The sequence below is a fragment of the Lolium perenne genome, chromosome 6 (assembly GCF_019359855.2).
Source record: "Lolium perenne isolate Kyuss_39 chromosome 6, Kyuss_2.0, whole genome shotgun sequence".
NCBI lineage: Eukaryota > Viridiplantae > Streptophyta > Magnoliopsida > Poales > Poaceae > Lolium > Lolium perenne.
Genome location: NC_067249.2, coordinates 199,530,189 through 199,544,399, shown reverse-complemented (window position 1 = coordinate 199,544,399; position 14,211 = coordinate 199,530,189). Strand labels below are relative to the sequence as shown.

The following is a 14,211-nucleotide window of genomic DNA, read 5'->3' as shown; positions in this document are numbered from 1 at the left end:
GAGGATCTTCTATCTCGATGTTGGGCTCATTGATAGCTCTACCCTAAGTGGCCATGTCCCCGGTGGTATTGTTGTTGCTGACGTTTATAGGTATGTGGCGAAGAAGAACTAGATTGTAAGTGTATTTTTCGGTTGGGGTCATGTTTTCCAAGAGTGGGGACTTGTCTGTAATTATAGCTTATTCTAGGGTCCTTCATGAAATTGTGTACACACCGCTGTTTGAGCAATGTAGTTTCCAAAACCTTTGGGGTTTTTCCCGTAAAAAAGAAAGAGTGTTTTGTTACGGTAAATCACTAGGATGGATCGATGGACTCCACATGTTTTTGCGAGTCATTACTGTAGCTGTACCAACCAGCCTGGGCGGAGATCCGCTGGATGGAGTCCATCGGCATCGCGCGTGCCGCGTGCGGGGAAAATAAATAATAAGCCAACCGTGCCGCCCACACGACACGCCGCCGTGGGATCAAGCAAAAGGAGCCATCTTTACGCAGCAAAAAGGGTCAAACGTACAGCGGCGCACGAGCACGGCACCGGCTGCAAAGGCGGCCGCGTGGGCGGGGCGCGCCATCCGACGGCCCTCCGGCCTGCCTGCTGGCCGCGCGGCGAGGATCGGCACGGCGGCACGGCACGCGCAAGCAAGCTGCCAGGCAGGCAGGAAGGATCGAGGTGGACGACTCCGCCCGCGCGCGCGGACAAAATCTGCCGGAGAGGACGGGAGTCCAGAGAGCGCGCGACGCACGCGGGAGAACCGGGCTCCGCGCGAGAAGAAACCTCTCGCGCGCTCTCTCTCTCTCCCCCGACCCCGGCCTCGGAGCTCCCCCCCGTCGGGCGGGATGGACGCGGGGAACGGCCTGAGCAACGGCGGCGGGGCGGCCGAGGCAGCGCCCGATGGGACGACGGTGTTCCGGGCCACGGCCCACTCGCGGCTGCGCACCACGGTGGCGCTGGCGCTCTGGCTGGGGGCCATCCACTTCAACGTCCTCCTCCTCCTCGCCGCCCTCTTCCTCCTCCCACGCCGCATCGCCGCCATGTCAGTCCACCCTTCCCCTTCCCCTTCTCCTCTGCTTGCTGCCGCTGCTGCCGGTTAATCGTACTGAGCCAGCCCTCGCTCACCCTCGTGTTCGACGGTGCAGGGTCCTCGCCACGCAGCTCTTCTTCATGCTCGTGCCCGTCAGCGACAAGAGCAGGATCGGCCGCAAGATCGCCAGGTTCGCTCCCTCCCTCCTCCCTGTTCGATTCTTTCCTCAACCCGCCTGCATTGCTGGCTGGATCTCACATCCTGAGGACCGCATCTGCTGCAGGTTCGTAAGCCAAAACGTCATCGGCCACTTCCCCGTCACTCTACATGTGGAGGACTACCAAGCCTTTGACCCCAAAAGAGCCTACGGTGAGCTTTCCGTCTCCGGATGCTTGAATCGTCACATCTACCACCCTTTTTCAGTCTGCTAAACAAGTCAAGTACATAAAAGATGCGGAGAGAGATGGCAGCCTCCCCCGGATAGATTTCTGAATTCATTGTTCTGTTTCTTGCAGTGTTCGGCTATGAACCCCACTCTGTTCTGCCCATCGGCTTGGGAGCCCTTATTGACCTTGTTGGATTCATGCCATTGCCGAAAATAAAGGTTCTCGCAAGCAGCGCGGTGAGGACCCCTGATTTCCTTCCTACTCCACAAGCACATTGTCCGTGTCAAATTGAATTCTGTCTTCAAGTAAGCTGTTAGTAGCTGTGCTCTTAACTGGTGAGCGTCTGGTTGGTGTTAGGTGTTCTACACCCCGTTCTTGAGGCAGATATGGACGTGGCTGGGTCTGGTTCCTGCGTCCAGGAAGAGCTTCTACTCCTACCTTGGTGCTGGTTACACTTGCATCATTGTGCCTGGAGGTGTGCAGGAGATACTTCACATGGATCATGATTCAGAGGTCTGTGGCGCTGTTTTTTCTTTTTCTTGCGTGGTCAATGAGAATATTGCATTTTATCAAGTGTCACACTACGTGGAACCATATACATTTCCAGTGAGTGTGATAATGATGAACAAATTTTGCAATTGACAGGTTGTTTTTCTCAAATCAAGGAAAGGTTTTGTTAAGATAGCTATGGAGACAGGCTCTCCTTTAGTCCCCGTTTTCTGCTTCGGACAGGTAACGCCACCTCTTGCCACATGATACGCGATATTGTTGCTTTCATTCATGGGTGCCTAATAAATAGTGATGGGAGTGGATGGTTGCAAACTTGAAGAGGCTACCTAACTTTGGAAAGAATACGCCCTAAATTCAGTGAAATCGTTTAGCAGATCTTATGCCCTGAAGTTGATCGACTTTTGAATCTTTGTTTGCACCGTCAGTAAATTATTTCATGGTATTCAATCCGCTTATTCTTCATCCTATTGTCTATTAGGGCTCTGTGTATAAGTGGTGGAGGCCAGGTGGCAAGTTAATTGTCAAGATTGCTAGAGCAATTAAGTTTACTCCGATTATCTTCTGGGGTAAATTCGGGTATGCCAGTTCATCTACATGTCATCTTTTTTTTGTACATTACCACTGATTTGAATTTTTTATATATATGGAAAATAATTTCTGTTCAGCATTCTTATTGGCATTCAAGAGTTTGCATGGCCTAACTTGCACATTGTAACACAGGACCCCCATCCCTTTTGCCACACCGTTGCATCTGGTTGTTGGGAAACCAATTGAGGTTAAGAAAAATCCTCAGCCTACCTATGATGAGGTGAGAATCATTCTGGGTATTCTATCAATGATTGTTATTTTTCTAGCTTTCGACCAATTTTTATTTTTTGAGCAATGTGAATGTGCTTTGCCATCAAACATAACTGGAAAATGAGAGGATATGTACCAGTCATAACCCATACGTTCATTTGTGCATTCTATGGGTTAAATTCTCCGTTAATAAACAATAAAACAATGACACTGTTGGACCCCCTCATTGGTATTTTTTGTTTCTCATTTTGGACTCTATCTAAACCAAGGTCTTAATCTGTTAATCGCTGGGGACTGTTTTATATGAGTTCATCTCTTTAAAGTACTACAGTATGATATCATCATCTGACTTTCTATTGCTTCGCCACTGTGAAAACAAGTTTTGGAATCATGTACTGTATTGTTTAAGATTCTAAAGTGCAGTATGGATTGGTTTACAGATAAATGAGGTTCATGAACAGTTCGTTGTTGCGATACAAGAACTATTCGAAAAGTACAAGACGAAAGCTGGATATGACAAACTCAAATTAAGAGTACTATGACGGCTGTTCCATCATCCGACCATAAGCTCTTGCAAGCTGTGTTCACTGAAGCTGGAGTGTTTTTCATTTCAAGAGCCATCACAATGATACAGTAGCTTAGAATATGTGAAGTTCAAGCAGCTGGAATGACATATGCGCTCGTGGCTTGCTAAACACATAGGATGTAAAAAAATGTATATTTGTTTGCTCATAAAGCGCTCAGGAGTTCCTCTACTTTCAAGTACCATATGTTGGTTTCGGTGGGGAGTAGCAGAAAAGGATCAAACTTGATAGCATGTAGTAGCACCCCTTCCCTGAGCTTAATTCAGAGTTGCCTCAGCGCCTTCAGGGATTATTTTTCTCCCTTTATCTAAGCCACGTCTGTCTAGCAAGAGCTGAACACATTGAGCTTGCTCACTTTAGAGCAGAAATCACTCATATCTTTCTTACTCACAATATGCTGAAAGGCGAGAATGTCTTGTGGCGAGCAGTTCTTCGGTATTTGTTTCGTTTGTAAACATTTGGGGAAAACGGGCTGCCGCCTCTAGGAGGCTGCATCGCCTCCCTGTTGTGAGCTGCCGTGGCAATCTCCTTCGTCATGGAGGCACTTCTCCATTATACAACACATCTCTACCACATCCCACTATAATCTCTTTGCAAACATTATGATTGATGTAATATACACTACAAAAAAAAAAAACCTTACCGAGCTGAGATTTTGGACGGCACAAACCTTTGTCGCCTGCAGAAGTTTTCGCCTGGCATATACAGCTTCCGCATAAATTAAATAAGAAGGCGTATAATTATGCGTCGTGACTCGTGACTGAGTCCGTACCAACACATATTAGTGTCGTGGTTGGTATCAGAAAAGAGCGGCGCTTATTAATGTCGAGCTCGGGGAATTGAGGCATAAACATTTGAGCCGTGCATTGTAATCATTGTTAGAAGTTGGTTCCATGCTGAACAAAAACCAACTACGGGTCACGCTTTCTTTCAGACATGACTAGTTGACTGGTGTGTCCCACCACCGGCGCGCTCTTTTACTATCGAGTATTTATGGAGAGGCCACCAATACTCATCCTATCCAACAACCTCGATCTCGCATGCCACTCATCCTCTCTGACAACCTTTGTCTCGCCCGCCAGGCCTCAAATCTTCAGCCCTTGGCGGAGTCATCAACAATTGAGCCATGCATGAAAGGGAGTGTAGTGGTGGTGGTATTCGTATGCTTTCTTTTTTCATTCAATCTTTTTCCTCAAATATGTTTTCTTCAATCTAGATCCAATTGGGGTTTAATGCTTCACTAAAAAATAATTGGGTTTTTCCTCTGAGGATGACAAAGGTGCCTAGGTGGATCGAGACTGATTACTGAAATGACATCGATGAGAAGTGGCGGAAGAAGTGTGGTTGTGTCCTATTCCCGCGTCGCCTCGTGACATACGACAGCATAGATGTTGGCCACAAGTTCATGGGGTGCCACTACAAATTCCCGATGTGCACCTTCCTAGTGTTGGTCGGTAAATCAAACTGGACGCTAGTTTCTCAGGGCTTCGATGTGAAGGTTGGCCGAGGAGAAAGAAATGGAGGTGTTCGAGGAAGAGTCTCACAAGGCTCTTGAGGAAGCAAGGCAGGAAAAATGAGAACATGTCAACGCGATTAAGTCAACCTGGAAGTTGTGGCCAAGGCGCTTCCGACAATTTAGGAACACCTCGATGCCCTTAATCCATCTGATAATGAAGATTAAGGTCTTGTAAAATTTAATTATCAATTCTATGTTTTCTTTATTTTGTTTATTTGAATTACTTTATCTAAAAAAATGTATAATTCTCCTAGAGACTTCGATCTCGTGTTAGACATACTTGTATCTTTGTTGTTTTTCGTGAAATTAGTTGTTGCGTGGTATGGGTCAGTTATTGACCCTTTGAGAAATTGCTGTCCATACAAAACACCCATTCCTTAACACCCATACAAAACACCCACGGCTCTCGCGTATGCCTGAATTACAGCTACAAGGGTACCCGCTTGAAGAAATATCTTCTCGGCCTAGGCATTTTGATGTTGCAAAATTAGGAGCTAAATTGGCACGAATCTAAGCTAAACCGGCATGTTTCTACGCTAAACCATTAAAAGGAGGGGTGAAAGTAGGTTGCTCGAGCTTACAGTCTTTTTTGAAGCCGACCGCATCTTCCCGAAGCCGGAGACGAAGGGGATGGAGGCAGGGACGGGTGGCCGCTCCAGGAGATCTAGAACTCGCAAACCAGCTAGACAACGCGTCGGGGAGGTTGCAGGAGACGGTCCCGGAGATCTCTGCCGCAGATCTAGCTCGCCGCCGTCGTTGCAGATCCAGATCACCACTGCCACCACTGTCGCCTTCTTCGGTAAAGGGAATCTCGTTTTCGCTGGAGGTTGAACGAGTATGGCGGGCGGTGAGGCTACTTTGCGCCTAAATAGGGAGCTCTCGCCTTTTCCACCATGTTTCCCCCGCGCACGAATCCGACCGATTTGTGCTCGCCAGCGCCTGTCGCAGAAAAACGGACGAATCGAGCGTTCCTCGCGGACTAACTTCTGGTCCGCTTTAAAGTTCGTGCGATGCAATTTTTTCGTGCGACCTAGCCAACCAAACGAGCGATTTTTGGCCCACTAAAAACAAGAAACACCCTTTCGAGCAACCAAATAGGCCCCATAGTCTACCGTGGATTACAAAGTGATTGTATATTAAATACACAGGATGTTTTTAAAAAATAAGAAAAATGTAAGGAAAACCCCTATAGTGATTTGAAAAAAAGAACTTAAATCTATGTCTCTAGAGATTTGAATCTAGGTTGCTAGATTTAAATCTGAGCGGCTGAGTTGTACATCTGTTTCCCTAACCAAATGAGCTAGAGTTATTTCTTCAACATATTCAAATAAAATATATATTACAAAATCTTACGGTACCGCAAAAAAAATATTTTTTCGAAATGGGGAACAAAGTCCCGGCCCTTTGCATCCAGCAATGCACACAGCCTTACCACAAAAATATGTGGCTGTCAATCTATCCAAATAGACAGGCCATCCCAATTATGTATCACCTATGTCAAATCATAATGCAAGAGAGAAAAAGGTCTGGGTCTGTTCTCTTTTTTCAGCCTATTTTGGTTTTATTTACTGAAATAACTGTGGCAGGCACCTACGTTAGGGAAGAAGGAAACCACATATATTTTGGGGCGATTACTATCAGCACAAGGAAACCAAGGATTTGAGAACAGATCCCAACTTGAGAATTGAACAGAAAGTGAAGAAGAAAGGCACTACTAATACGCTGTAGACATCATCAAGAAACTACAAGCGAACACCAGAATTACACAACACGGTATCTTTCCAGACATTATTGCTGTCTAGAATCACAGGAATACATATATACACATGCAGAGACTTCTGTTTCCTAGTCCTGCACGATATGAAATGCTAGGTTCCGCAAAACAGGGAGCTCTATCCAGTAACTCTTCCTCATGCTTGCAACAGCAGCGTGATTAGACCACCCTATTCTGACCAGGGGGCAGGGCTAGCTAAGTAGCTAGACATCCACATGCTCTCACATAAAACTCGCACAAATGAAATTTATTTTGATCGTTCCTTTTGGATTATTAAGCTGAAATCTACAATCGGATCTGTGAACCACATGTACCCATAAATTTGCAGAGTTACCAATGACCACAGCCCAAAGCTTGTAAAGGAAAAAACTTAATTGTGAATGATGACAAAAACATATTTAATTAAAAATTCCCTTTACAGAAACACAATAAAGTTCTCATTAATTAATCAATAGAAGCACACATGTAATAATTCCAGTAAAATCAAATGTAAAACAAGAATGAATGAAAACCTTAGTAAAAAGTATATAAAGAAAAAATATAGTACATACAAAACCATGAAGTTATTCTGGTCGGTTTCCAAGCACCAGGAGCCATGATGACCAGGCATGCATCACCATAGTCTCGATTTCGTTGCATGAAGGTCACTAGTTGATAAGGCGACAATTCTTTCTGATCTCCCCATTAGCGCTGGTCTTCACCCCGATGCCGCCCATCTTCCTCATGGCTTGCTTGAACTTTGCCTCCCACAAATAAGGCTTCAAATTTTGTTTCACCAAATACTTTGTCTTGGACGACTCGAGTGCGGCGTCCGATGTAAACAACACTTCATGGTTGAGAACGTTCTTGTAGTAACGATTGTCTAGGGTATTAGGGGTATAGATATCCTGATCCACCGTAGAGCTACCGCTCTTGCACTTTCTTGTCACAGATTTGGCATACCTAGAGTTCATGGCCTTTGGGTCTGAGGCGTTGCGCGGGAGACGGTCACCGAAGGACGAGCAGTGGGAGATTCCAACAGTGTGCGCACCAGATAGGGTGACCATCTCGTCAAGGTTGAGCCCCTTTGCTGCAAACATAGCCTCGAGCAACGTGACATCGGCGAAAGGAGGGGGTAGGTTGAAGAGGGTCTCGTTCGCAGAAGAGATGCGCCCATCGTAGCGGCCGGCCGGCATTTCAAAGTATACCTTCTTATTACTGAGGAAGTAGGTGGCGTCACGTCCAGCATAGGCGACAATGTCTGCGCAAGAGACGACACCCTTGCACTTGGCCTCGAGCTTAGTCTTGATCTTATCGATTACTTCGAACCCGCGAAGGCTGCCTATGTTAGGGAGGCCGAACTTCTCAGTCTGTTCATTGGCTTGTGTCTTGTCAAGGAGAACCGACGCATCACAACCCTGAAATGAGGATATATGAATTCATCGTGTCAAATAGTAAACATCAACGCTAGCTACCTTCAGGAATGTTTCCTAGGTTAGAAGTGATAGATGGTGTGAGTATCTATGTACCTGGACAAAGCAGTCGTGGAAGAAGAGACGGATGAGTCCAGCGCCGATGCCGCGGTTGCGTTTGATCTCCGCCTGCACAACATCTCGCACGATCTTTTCTGCTCCTTTGCATGTCCTGTAGTAGTAAGCGTAGCTGAGTGCCGGGGCAGCAGGAGGAGTGCTCTTTGCGGGCACTGACGACGGATAGGGATATCCGTAGCTCGCTTGGCATGTGCAGGCCACGCAACCAAGCAATGCTAGCAGCAAAGCCAATGCGGCAAGCTTATCACTAGCCATGATTCTTATGTTGCTCTGAAAGACTACTACTGGAACCAGCCCAAGAGACCGTTGGAGGGAAACGATCGAAGTTGGGTGAAGAAAACTTAGTGTGTTGCATGCCTACTTATAGGCCTAAGCTGACCTTCAGAACATGCACGGATTGTGGTTCATCCGAAAATAAAAATTCTTTGTTGGTGGGTTGTATGTAGTTTGTTTGAGTCAAGCTGGAACATGGCGAGCACAATCTCACACACAACTCATTCGAGAAAAGAAAAGTCTCACATACAAGCTCAAATGATTGACATTGGCCTTTACTCTTTGTGTGGTTCTTCTAGTTGCTAGCCCGTGCATTTGATGACTAGGTGTCTTCTAATTTCTTTCTATCTAACAAACATAGTCGGATGAGAAAAAAAAATGTGAAATTAGTATTCTAAAAGTTATGTGGAAACAAGTGGTACAAACAGCTAAGATGGAACTATAGGACAGAATAATGCAAAAAGCATTTTTTGAAACAAAACCGTAGCTGGATCCTAGAAAAGGTTGGCAGCATAACTTGGTTGTGTAAATTGATTCATGCTGAGGCAGTATTACAATTAGCGCATTGTTAAAACGAAAGCATCACTTGGCCCAGATCAGAGAAGAGGAAAACACACCACATTAACTGAGTCTGCTGCGTCCCTGGAATCACTGGTCTTTGTCTCCTTCCAGCAAGTGCAAATCTCCTAAATTAGTCTAACCAAAGTACCCACAACCAGCTACGGCCACCAACCCGGTTAAGGCAGGATAATCATTGTGTGTCCACTGTCAGCTCAAACAACTCGAACCAAATTCTGTGTCCAGCTGGCTAGTTAAATGAAGAGGAGTCGTTGGAGACCTATACGGCATGAACCAGTCGTTGGAGACCTATACCCCATTCCTGCAAAACAGGGAACTCTTTACCTACTCTCCCTCCTCCATCCTTGCTCTCATGCATATTCTCAAAGAAACCTAGCATTTGAACACTAATTACGTGGACCCTCTTTATTAGTAGACAACAACCGATAAATCTTCAAACATAGTAATTGTATGTGGAAATAAAATATCACATACAAACAAGACATATGATCATTAGTGTGATAATTTGAAATAGCAAAACAAAAAATTGTTCACAAAGTTAAGATGATTTAAGATGTTACATGCATAAATATTTGGTTGTCAGAAAACCTATCATATCTTAGTACATAATATGAATATACATGATTATAAATAATCAAAGATGAAAGAGACTAAATAATTATAGAGAAACCCCAGCCAATGCTTACAGGTACCAAAAAAGCAAGAAATTGGAGGTTTGGAATAATTATCTTGTTCATAAATCAAAAGAACATAGGTACAATGTAGAATACAACAGACATTTTTTAGAACTTTTAGTGAATCCCTAGTTCACTCAATATACATGACTGCACAACCCAACGTCGCCAAGTTTGTGAATCCACAGTGATGCCACACCACATCACTGGATTCTCAGCAGACGGTTTTATTTTAAATACAACAAGACTCTTCTTGGAGCTGCCAAAGCTCAGAACAATGTAGAAGTAAATTAGAACTCCCAGGACATGGTAAATGTAGAATAACAGTTCTGGAACCGTTACCAACTGTACAACGGGTATGAATGCCTTTTGATCTTACTACCAGTCGCTTAGTAACGCAGAGAAGCTCTAATTACCAGTTGGGATACACAGGCAGGACTGTCTCCAAGACTCCACCACCCTTTGGGTAAACTGATCATCCTGCGTAAGCTCACCATAGATCCATAATTTGGCTATCAGTAGGTCTAGTGCGAACTTCCAGGATAGATCATGACAACGACAACAGACTAACACAAGACTTCTGCTTGTGCAAGACTCAGGACTTGTGACACTAAGCCACTCTAACTTGGTGATTCTTCAGATGGATAGTCATCTGAGTGCCATCACGACTAATCCAAGGGGATTAGTCAACCTTACAGGGTTGCTGGACTCCATTCCAGCATCCATTATACTCCATGACCTGTCAGATACAGAATCAATACTTCTGTATCTGGTGCTTCACGCTCCATCAATGATCACAGACAGGATTTGAACCAAGCCAAACTGACAAGAGCAACCGTTACTCTTGGGATATTGCCCCATCCATCGGGACACGTCATGATCTCCAGGTACATATGTCGATCATGGTAAGGACAGCCTGCAGAGTTTCATCCCAAAAATCATAATCAACAAGTAGTAACCAAATTGCAGGAACAGAACCAGTATCAACAAACGAACAAAAACAAACATATGTTTGCTCAAATGGAACCAGTTAGGAGACCATTATCCATGTGCATTTAAGCACTTTATCATGAATGCTAGGATGATTTTTCGATATGATACATACCTTATGAATACAAGGATGATTTTTGCGAGGTAAGAACAAGTGCTGCAAATGCAGCAGCACTGCTCTTTTAGTCCTGCTGCAAACTAAAGTTACCTGGTAGGAACAAAAAAAACTCCAGCGTCAGTTACAGCTAGACAGTCAACAAGCAAAAAGATAACAGTGACCCAGAGAAAGCAAACCTCAAGGTATAAATGTTTGGGGGCATAGTTCAGCTTGCTCTTTGGTCTGAACCACTAGCTTGTGTAAACTGTGGTGAGTGGGCTGGAACGACTAAGTGTGGATGGGAGGGAACCGGTGCTGCTCCAAAAGCCAAGTAACACATAATTATTCGTAAGATAAAAAAAAAATAGAAAGCCGCAAAAGGTTTAGGAAGAAAGATGGGAAATTGTGTTTATGTTATCATAATAGTTTAGTTTGAAAGAATATGTTATTGAATGCAACTGGAATCTAACAGACCCAGGTGAGTATCTCAACTAGACCACCAAGCACCAACTGCACATCAGATTGTCAAAAAGAAGTTTCAAGAAGCTGATGCAATATGCTAGACAGATACAACTTCAATAACACATTTGACAGTTGAAATCTATTTATAACGTAGTTGCATCAGTGAAAACTTCAGTGAAAAAGTATATAGATGGAACTTGTGATGCCTATGTGCTTTCAACTTACCTGGAGGAATGGATGTAATTCAATTACACTACAGCAAAGAACTAATTGTTGCTTCCCTAAAATACTTAAATACTCCCTCCGATCCAAATTACTTGTCGCAGATTTAGGCAAAATGTTGCCTAAAATCTGTATAGGTTCATGGACGCTGCGAAAAGTAACTTGGGTCGGAGGGAGTAGTTCTTTTCTCATTTGTTATGTTGATAGTTGGTCTTAAAATATGTAAAACAACATACAGTGGAGCATGTGTAAATACTTATGGCCATAAATGACACAAAAAATAACCACCTGCCAGCAAATATGAACAAAACTATATCCATGCTAAATGGAACTTGTGATGCTTAACAGAGCATGCAACACTGCATGGGAACCTAGAAACTGTCAGGATGCACACTTACTGAACACATATGATAAACTATATCGAGTTTTACTTGAAAGGATTTTCTTTACAAGAAAAAAAGGGCTAACATGTACTGGAAAATGGGATCTGGAGAAAGCTTACCTACTAAAAAGGGAGCCTGAATGGTGGGACGATGTGTTGGAGATGAATTATTAAAGTTTGACCCAGTGAGATGAACAAAATGATTTCCTGGCATATTGTAACCATGCATCGTCGGATAACCACTGAACCCACCAGAAATCGATGGGCTCAATTGGCTAAATGGCTGGTTAGCAGTATTAGCCGCCGCAGTTGAGACTCCATAAACTGGAACAAATTGCTGACCAACATATGGGTTTAATGTACCCTGCAAAGAGACATTTTCCAGAATATGTTAATGCCTTGTATGACATACATTCCACAAGAATATTTAAGTTTAACATTATCACACTTTAACCTGTGGATAGATGTACTCGGTCCCATATGTGGAGTAACTGCAAAATAAGAGAAAAATGAACTGAATGCACTTCTCAAGTTCTCATTGGCTTCGAACGGTGATATTTTGCTCCATGAACACAAATGAATTTGATGATTTGATCATTTCCAATGGAAGGGGGTAAAGGAGTGGGATCATTATGTTACATGGGGAAAAGCATATGAGCAACCTACACAAAGTGGGCAAAACAAATGCATCCAGTCATACTTATGTGCTCATGTGATAGATGGTGAAAGAGGGGAGTGGAAGAAAATAGAGAAAATATCTCGTGAAGTGTGGTGACATTTTAATTTGATGGTTCACATATGTTTCTCAATCAAGAACCTTGGTAGTTAAAAAATGCAAAAAAAAAAAAAAGGAAATGCAAGTGTTAACGGAATATAAGACATGCACAAGTTCATCTGAAACTATGTGACGAAGATGCCTAAAAACAACTTGAAAGTCGTGACCAGACAATCTAGGAACTAGATGAAAATTTTGAGCATAGTCGTCTTATATGCCAGTTTAATATGCCACTAAGATTGTTTAAAACTTGTGTTTTAACTTTCAACAAAGCTGTATCATCTGTAAAGTCAATGAGCCATACATCAGACAGATCATCTTACCTGTATTGTGGAACCGGCGTGAATCCCTGGTAGTACCCAAATGGAAGTGGTCGGTGCTGACCGTACCCCCCTACATAAACGCCCCTTGGAACGGGAACACCAAAGTAGGAGCCAGCTGATCTGGGCCGCCCTACAGAGAGTGCACGTTTTCAGACCACATGCATACAGAAAGAAGGCTATTATTACCGGCGCGAGCAACCTAGGTATGAAAGCCGTAGCCCTTTGCTTTCCCTAGTTGAATTGTTGATTTACTTTGCACAGGACAGGATAGGGGTTAACTGAATTACAGAGTAAGCAACTAAGCATCACGGGCTTGTGTATAATTTCTGTTAGGAGAGACTGGTGGTAGAACAACCTTGCTAGAAAAACTTGTGAAGATCGAATACTTGGACGCCGTGATCTAAAAATGTGCTTATAAGTTAATAGATACTCCGTAGAAGAGAATATAATACCAAGAGGCGTGGAGGGCTGGGCGCGACCTAGCGACGCGAGGTTACAGTTGGCCCGCCTGCCGTCGATCACAGGCGACGGGTCCTCGCAGGCCTTGGTTGCAGACTCGGGATCGCGGAAGGTCACCTGGGGAGGCGACCATGTAATAGCTCAGCAAACCAACACCGGTACAGCGCGTCCACAAAAGGCCAACACGAAGATGCAGCAGAATCAACAGAAGCGAAATAGAGTAGGAAGAGCGGGTACTGACGAAGCCGTATCCCTTGGAGCGGCCGGAGTGGCGGTCGGAGATTACGACGGCCTCGAGGATTTCCCCGAAGGGGTCGTAGAAGCGGCGGAGCCTCTCGCTGGTGGTCTCCCAGGCGAGGCCGCCGACGAAGAGCTTGGTGTGGGTGGTGTCCCCGAAGGGCGAGGCGGTGAGGTGCAGCCCGGAGCTGGAGCTCGACGCCGACGCCGAGCCGGACGCCGACCCCGCGTGCTGCTGCTGCTGCGCCATCTGGCAAGGAGCGGGGATTAGGAGGCGGGGATCGGAGGGGATCTTGGCCCGCGGCGACCCCGCTGCCTCTGGGTGGCGGCGCGAATGGATTGGGGCGGCGGCGGCGGGGAGAAGGGAATCGGGGGCGGAGTGGAAGGAAAAGGTGGGGGGCGACAATCGAGGGGAAAGAGAAGAGGGTTGTGATTGGGGCGGCGGGTTTTGGGTCCGGTTGGCGCCTCCACCTACGGGGACCAGACCACAAGGGAACAAAAGATCAGCCAACGACTCGACTTTTAGAAGGAAAGCACTGAGCGTCCCCCGGGGGATCAAATCCCCCGATCCCCCGGGTCCGTAGCCGTCCGATAAAACGGATCTAACCATTGGATACGGTCAA

The 14,211-nt window shown here is 45.1% G+C and overlaps 3 protein-coding genes across 3 annotated transcripts; 1 reads left to right on the top strand and 2 right to left on the bottom strand.

The window, feature by feature from the left end:
• The first annotated feature begins 472 nt into the window (after nucleotides 1–472).
• Nucleotides 473–3,607, top strand: LOC127306432 (diacylglycerol O-acyltransferase 2D). The gene is made up of 9 exons (XM_051337068.2): nucleotides 473–1,030; nucleotides 1,134–1,208; nucleotides 1,302–1,387; nucleotides 1,534–1,640; nucleotides 1,762–1,917; nucleotides 2,050–2,136; nucleotides 2,393–2,490; nucleotides 2,635–2,722; nucleotides 3,153–3,607. Exons 1-9 carry the CDS (start codon nucleotides 834–836, stop codon nucleotides 3,252–3,254), a joined length of 996 nt encoding a protein of 331 aa, XP_051193028.1. The 5' UTR covers nucleotides 473–833; the 3' UTR covers nucleotides 3,255–3,607.
• Nucleotides 3,608–7,049: 3,442 nt separating this feature from the next.
• Nucleotides 7,050–8,528, bottom strand: LOC127306433 (peroxidase 2). The gene is made up of 2 exons (XM_051337069.2): nucleotides 8,095–8,528; nucleotides 7,050–7,983 (listed from the first exon to the last, which is right to left on the bottom strand). The coding sequence occupies exons 1-2, from the start codon at nucleotides 8,368–8,370 to the stop codon at nucleotides 7,234–7,236; spliced, it is 1,026 nt and encodes a 341-aa protein (XP_051193029.1). The 5' UTR covers nucleotides 8,371–8,528; the 3' UTR covers nucleotides 7,050–7,233.
• Nucleotides 8,529–9,718: 1,190 nt separating this feature from the next.
• LOC127306434 (uncharacterized) lies at nucleotides 9,719–14,035 on the bottom strand. The gene is made up of 8 exons (XM_051337070.2): nucleotides 13,593–14,035; nucleotides 13,345–13,468; nucleotides 12,893–13,022; nucleotides 12,249–12,285; nucleotides 11,915–12,158; nucleotides 10,926–11,043; nucleotides 10,747–10,839; nucleotides 9,719–10,557 (listed from the first exon to the last, which is right to left on the bottom strand). The coding sequence occupies exons 1-6, from the start codon at nucleotides 13,836–13,838 to the stop codon at nucleotides 10,955–10,957; spliced, it is 870 nt and encodes a 289-aa protein (XP_051193030.1). The 5' UTR covers nucleotides 13,839–14,035; the 3' UTR covers nucleotides 9,719–10,557; nucleotides 10,747–10,839; nucleotides 10,926–10,954.
• Nucleotides 14,036–14,211: the final 176 nt, after the last annotated feature.

Bases quoted from the DNA above. Each gene is read 5' to 3' on its own strand.
- LOC127306432 (XM_051337068.2), top strand. From the start codon at position 834: ATGGACGCGGGGAACGGCCTGAGCAACGGCGGCGGGGCGGCCGAGGCA. The intron at 1,209-1,301 runs GTTCGCTCCCTC...CATCTGCTGCAG, and splicing joins ATCGGCCGCAAGATCGCCAG to GTTCGTAAGCCAAAACGTCA. The intron at 2,491-2,634 runs GTATGCCAGTTC...ATTGTAACACAG, and splicing joins ATCTTCTGGGGTAAATTCGG to GACCCCCATCCCTTTTGCCA.
- LOC127306433 (XM_051337069.2), bottom strand. From the start codon at position 8,370: ATGGCTAGTGATAAGCTTGCCGCATTGGCTTTGCTGCTAGCATTGCTT. The intron at 7,984-8,094 runs GTACATAGATAC...TCCTCATTTCAG, and splicing joins TCCACGACTGCTTTGTCCAG to GGTTGTGATGCGTCGGTTCT.
- LOC127306434 (XM_051337070.2), bottom strand. From the start codon at position 13,838: ATGGCGCAGCAGCAGCAGCACGCGGGGTCGGCGTCCGGCTCGGCGTCG. The intron at 13,023-13,344 runs GTATTATATTCT...CACTCTCTGTAG, and splicing joins CCAGCCCTCCACGCCTCTTG to GGCGGCCCAGATCAGCTGGC. The intron at 12,159-12,248 runs GTTAAAGTGTGA...GTCTCTTTGCAG, and splicing joins CCGAGTACATCTATCCACAG to GGTACATTAAACCCATATGT.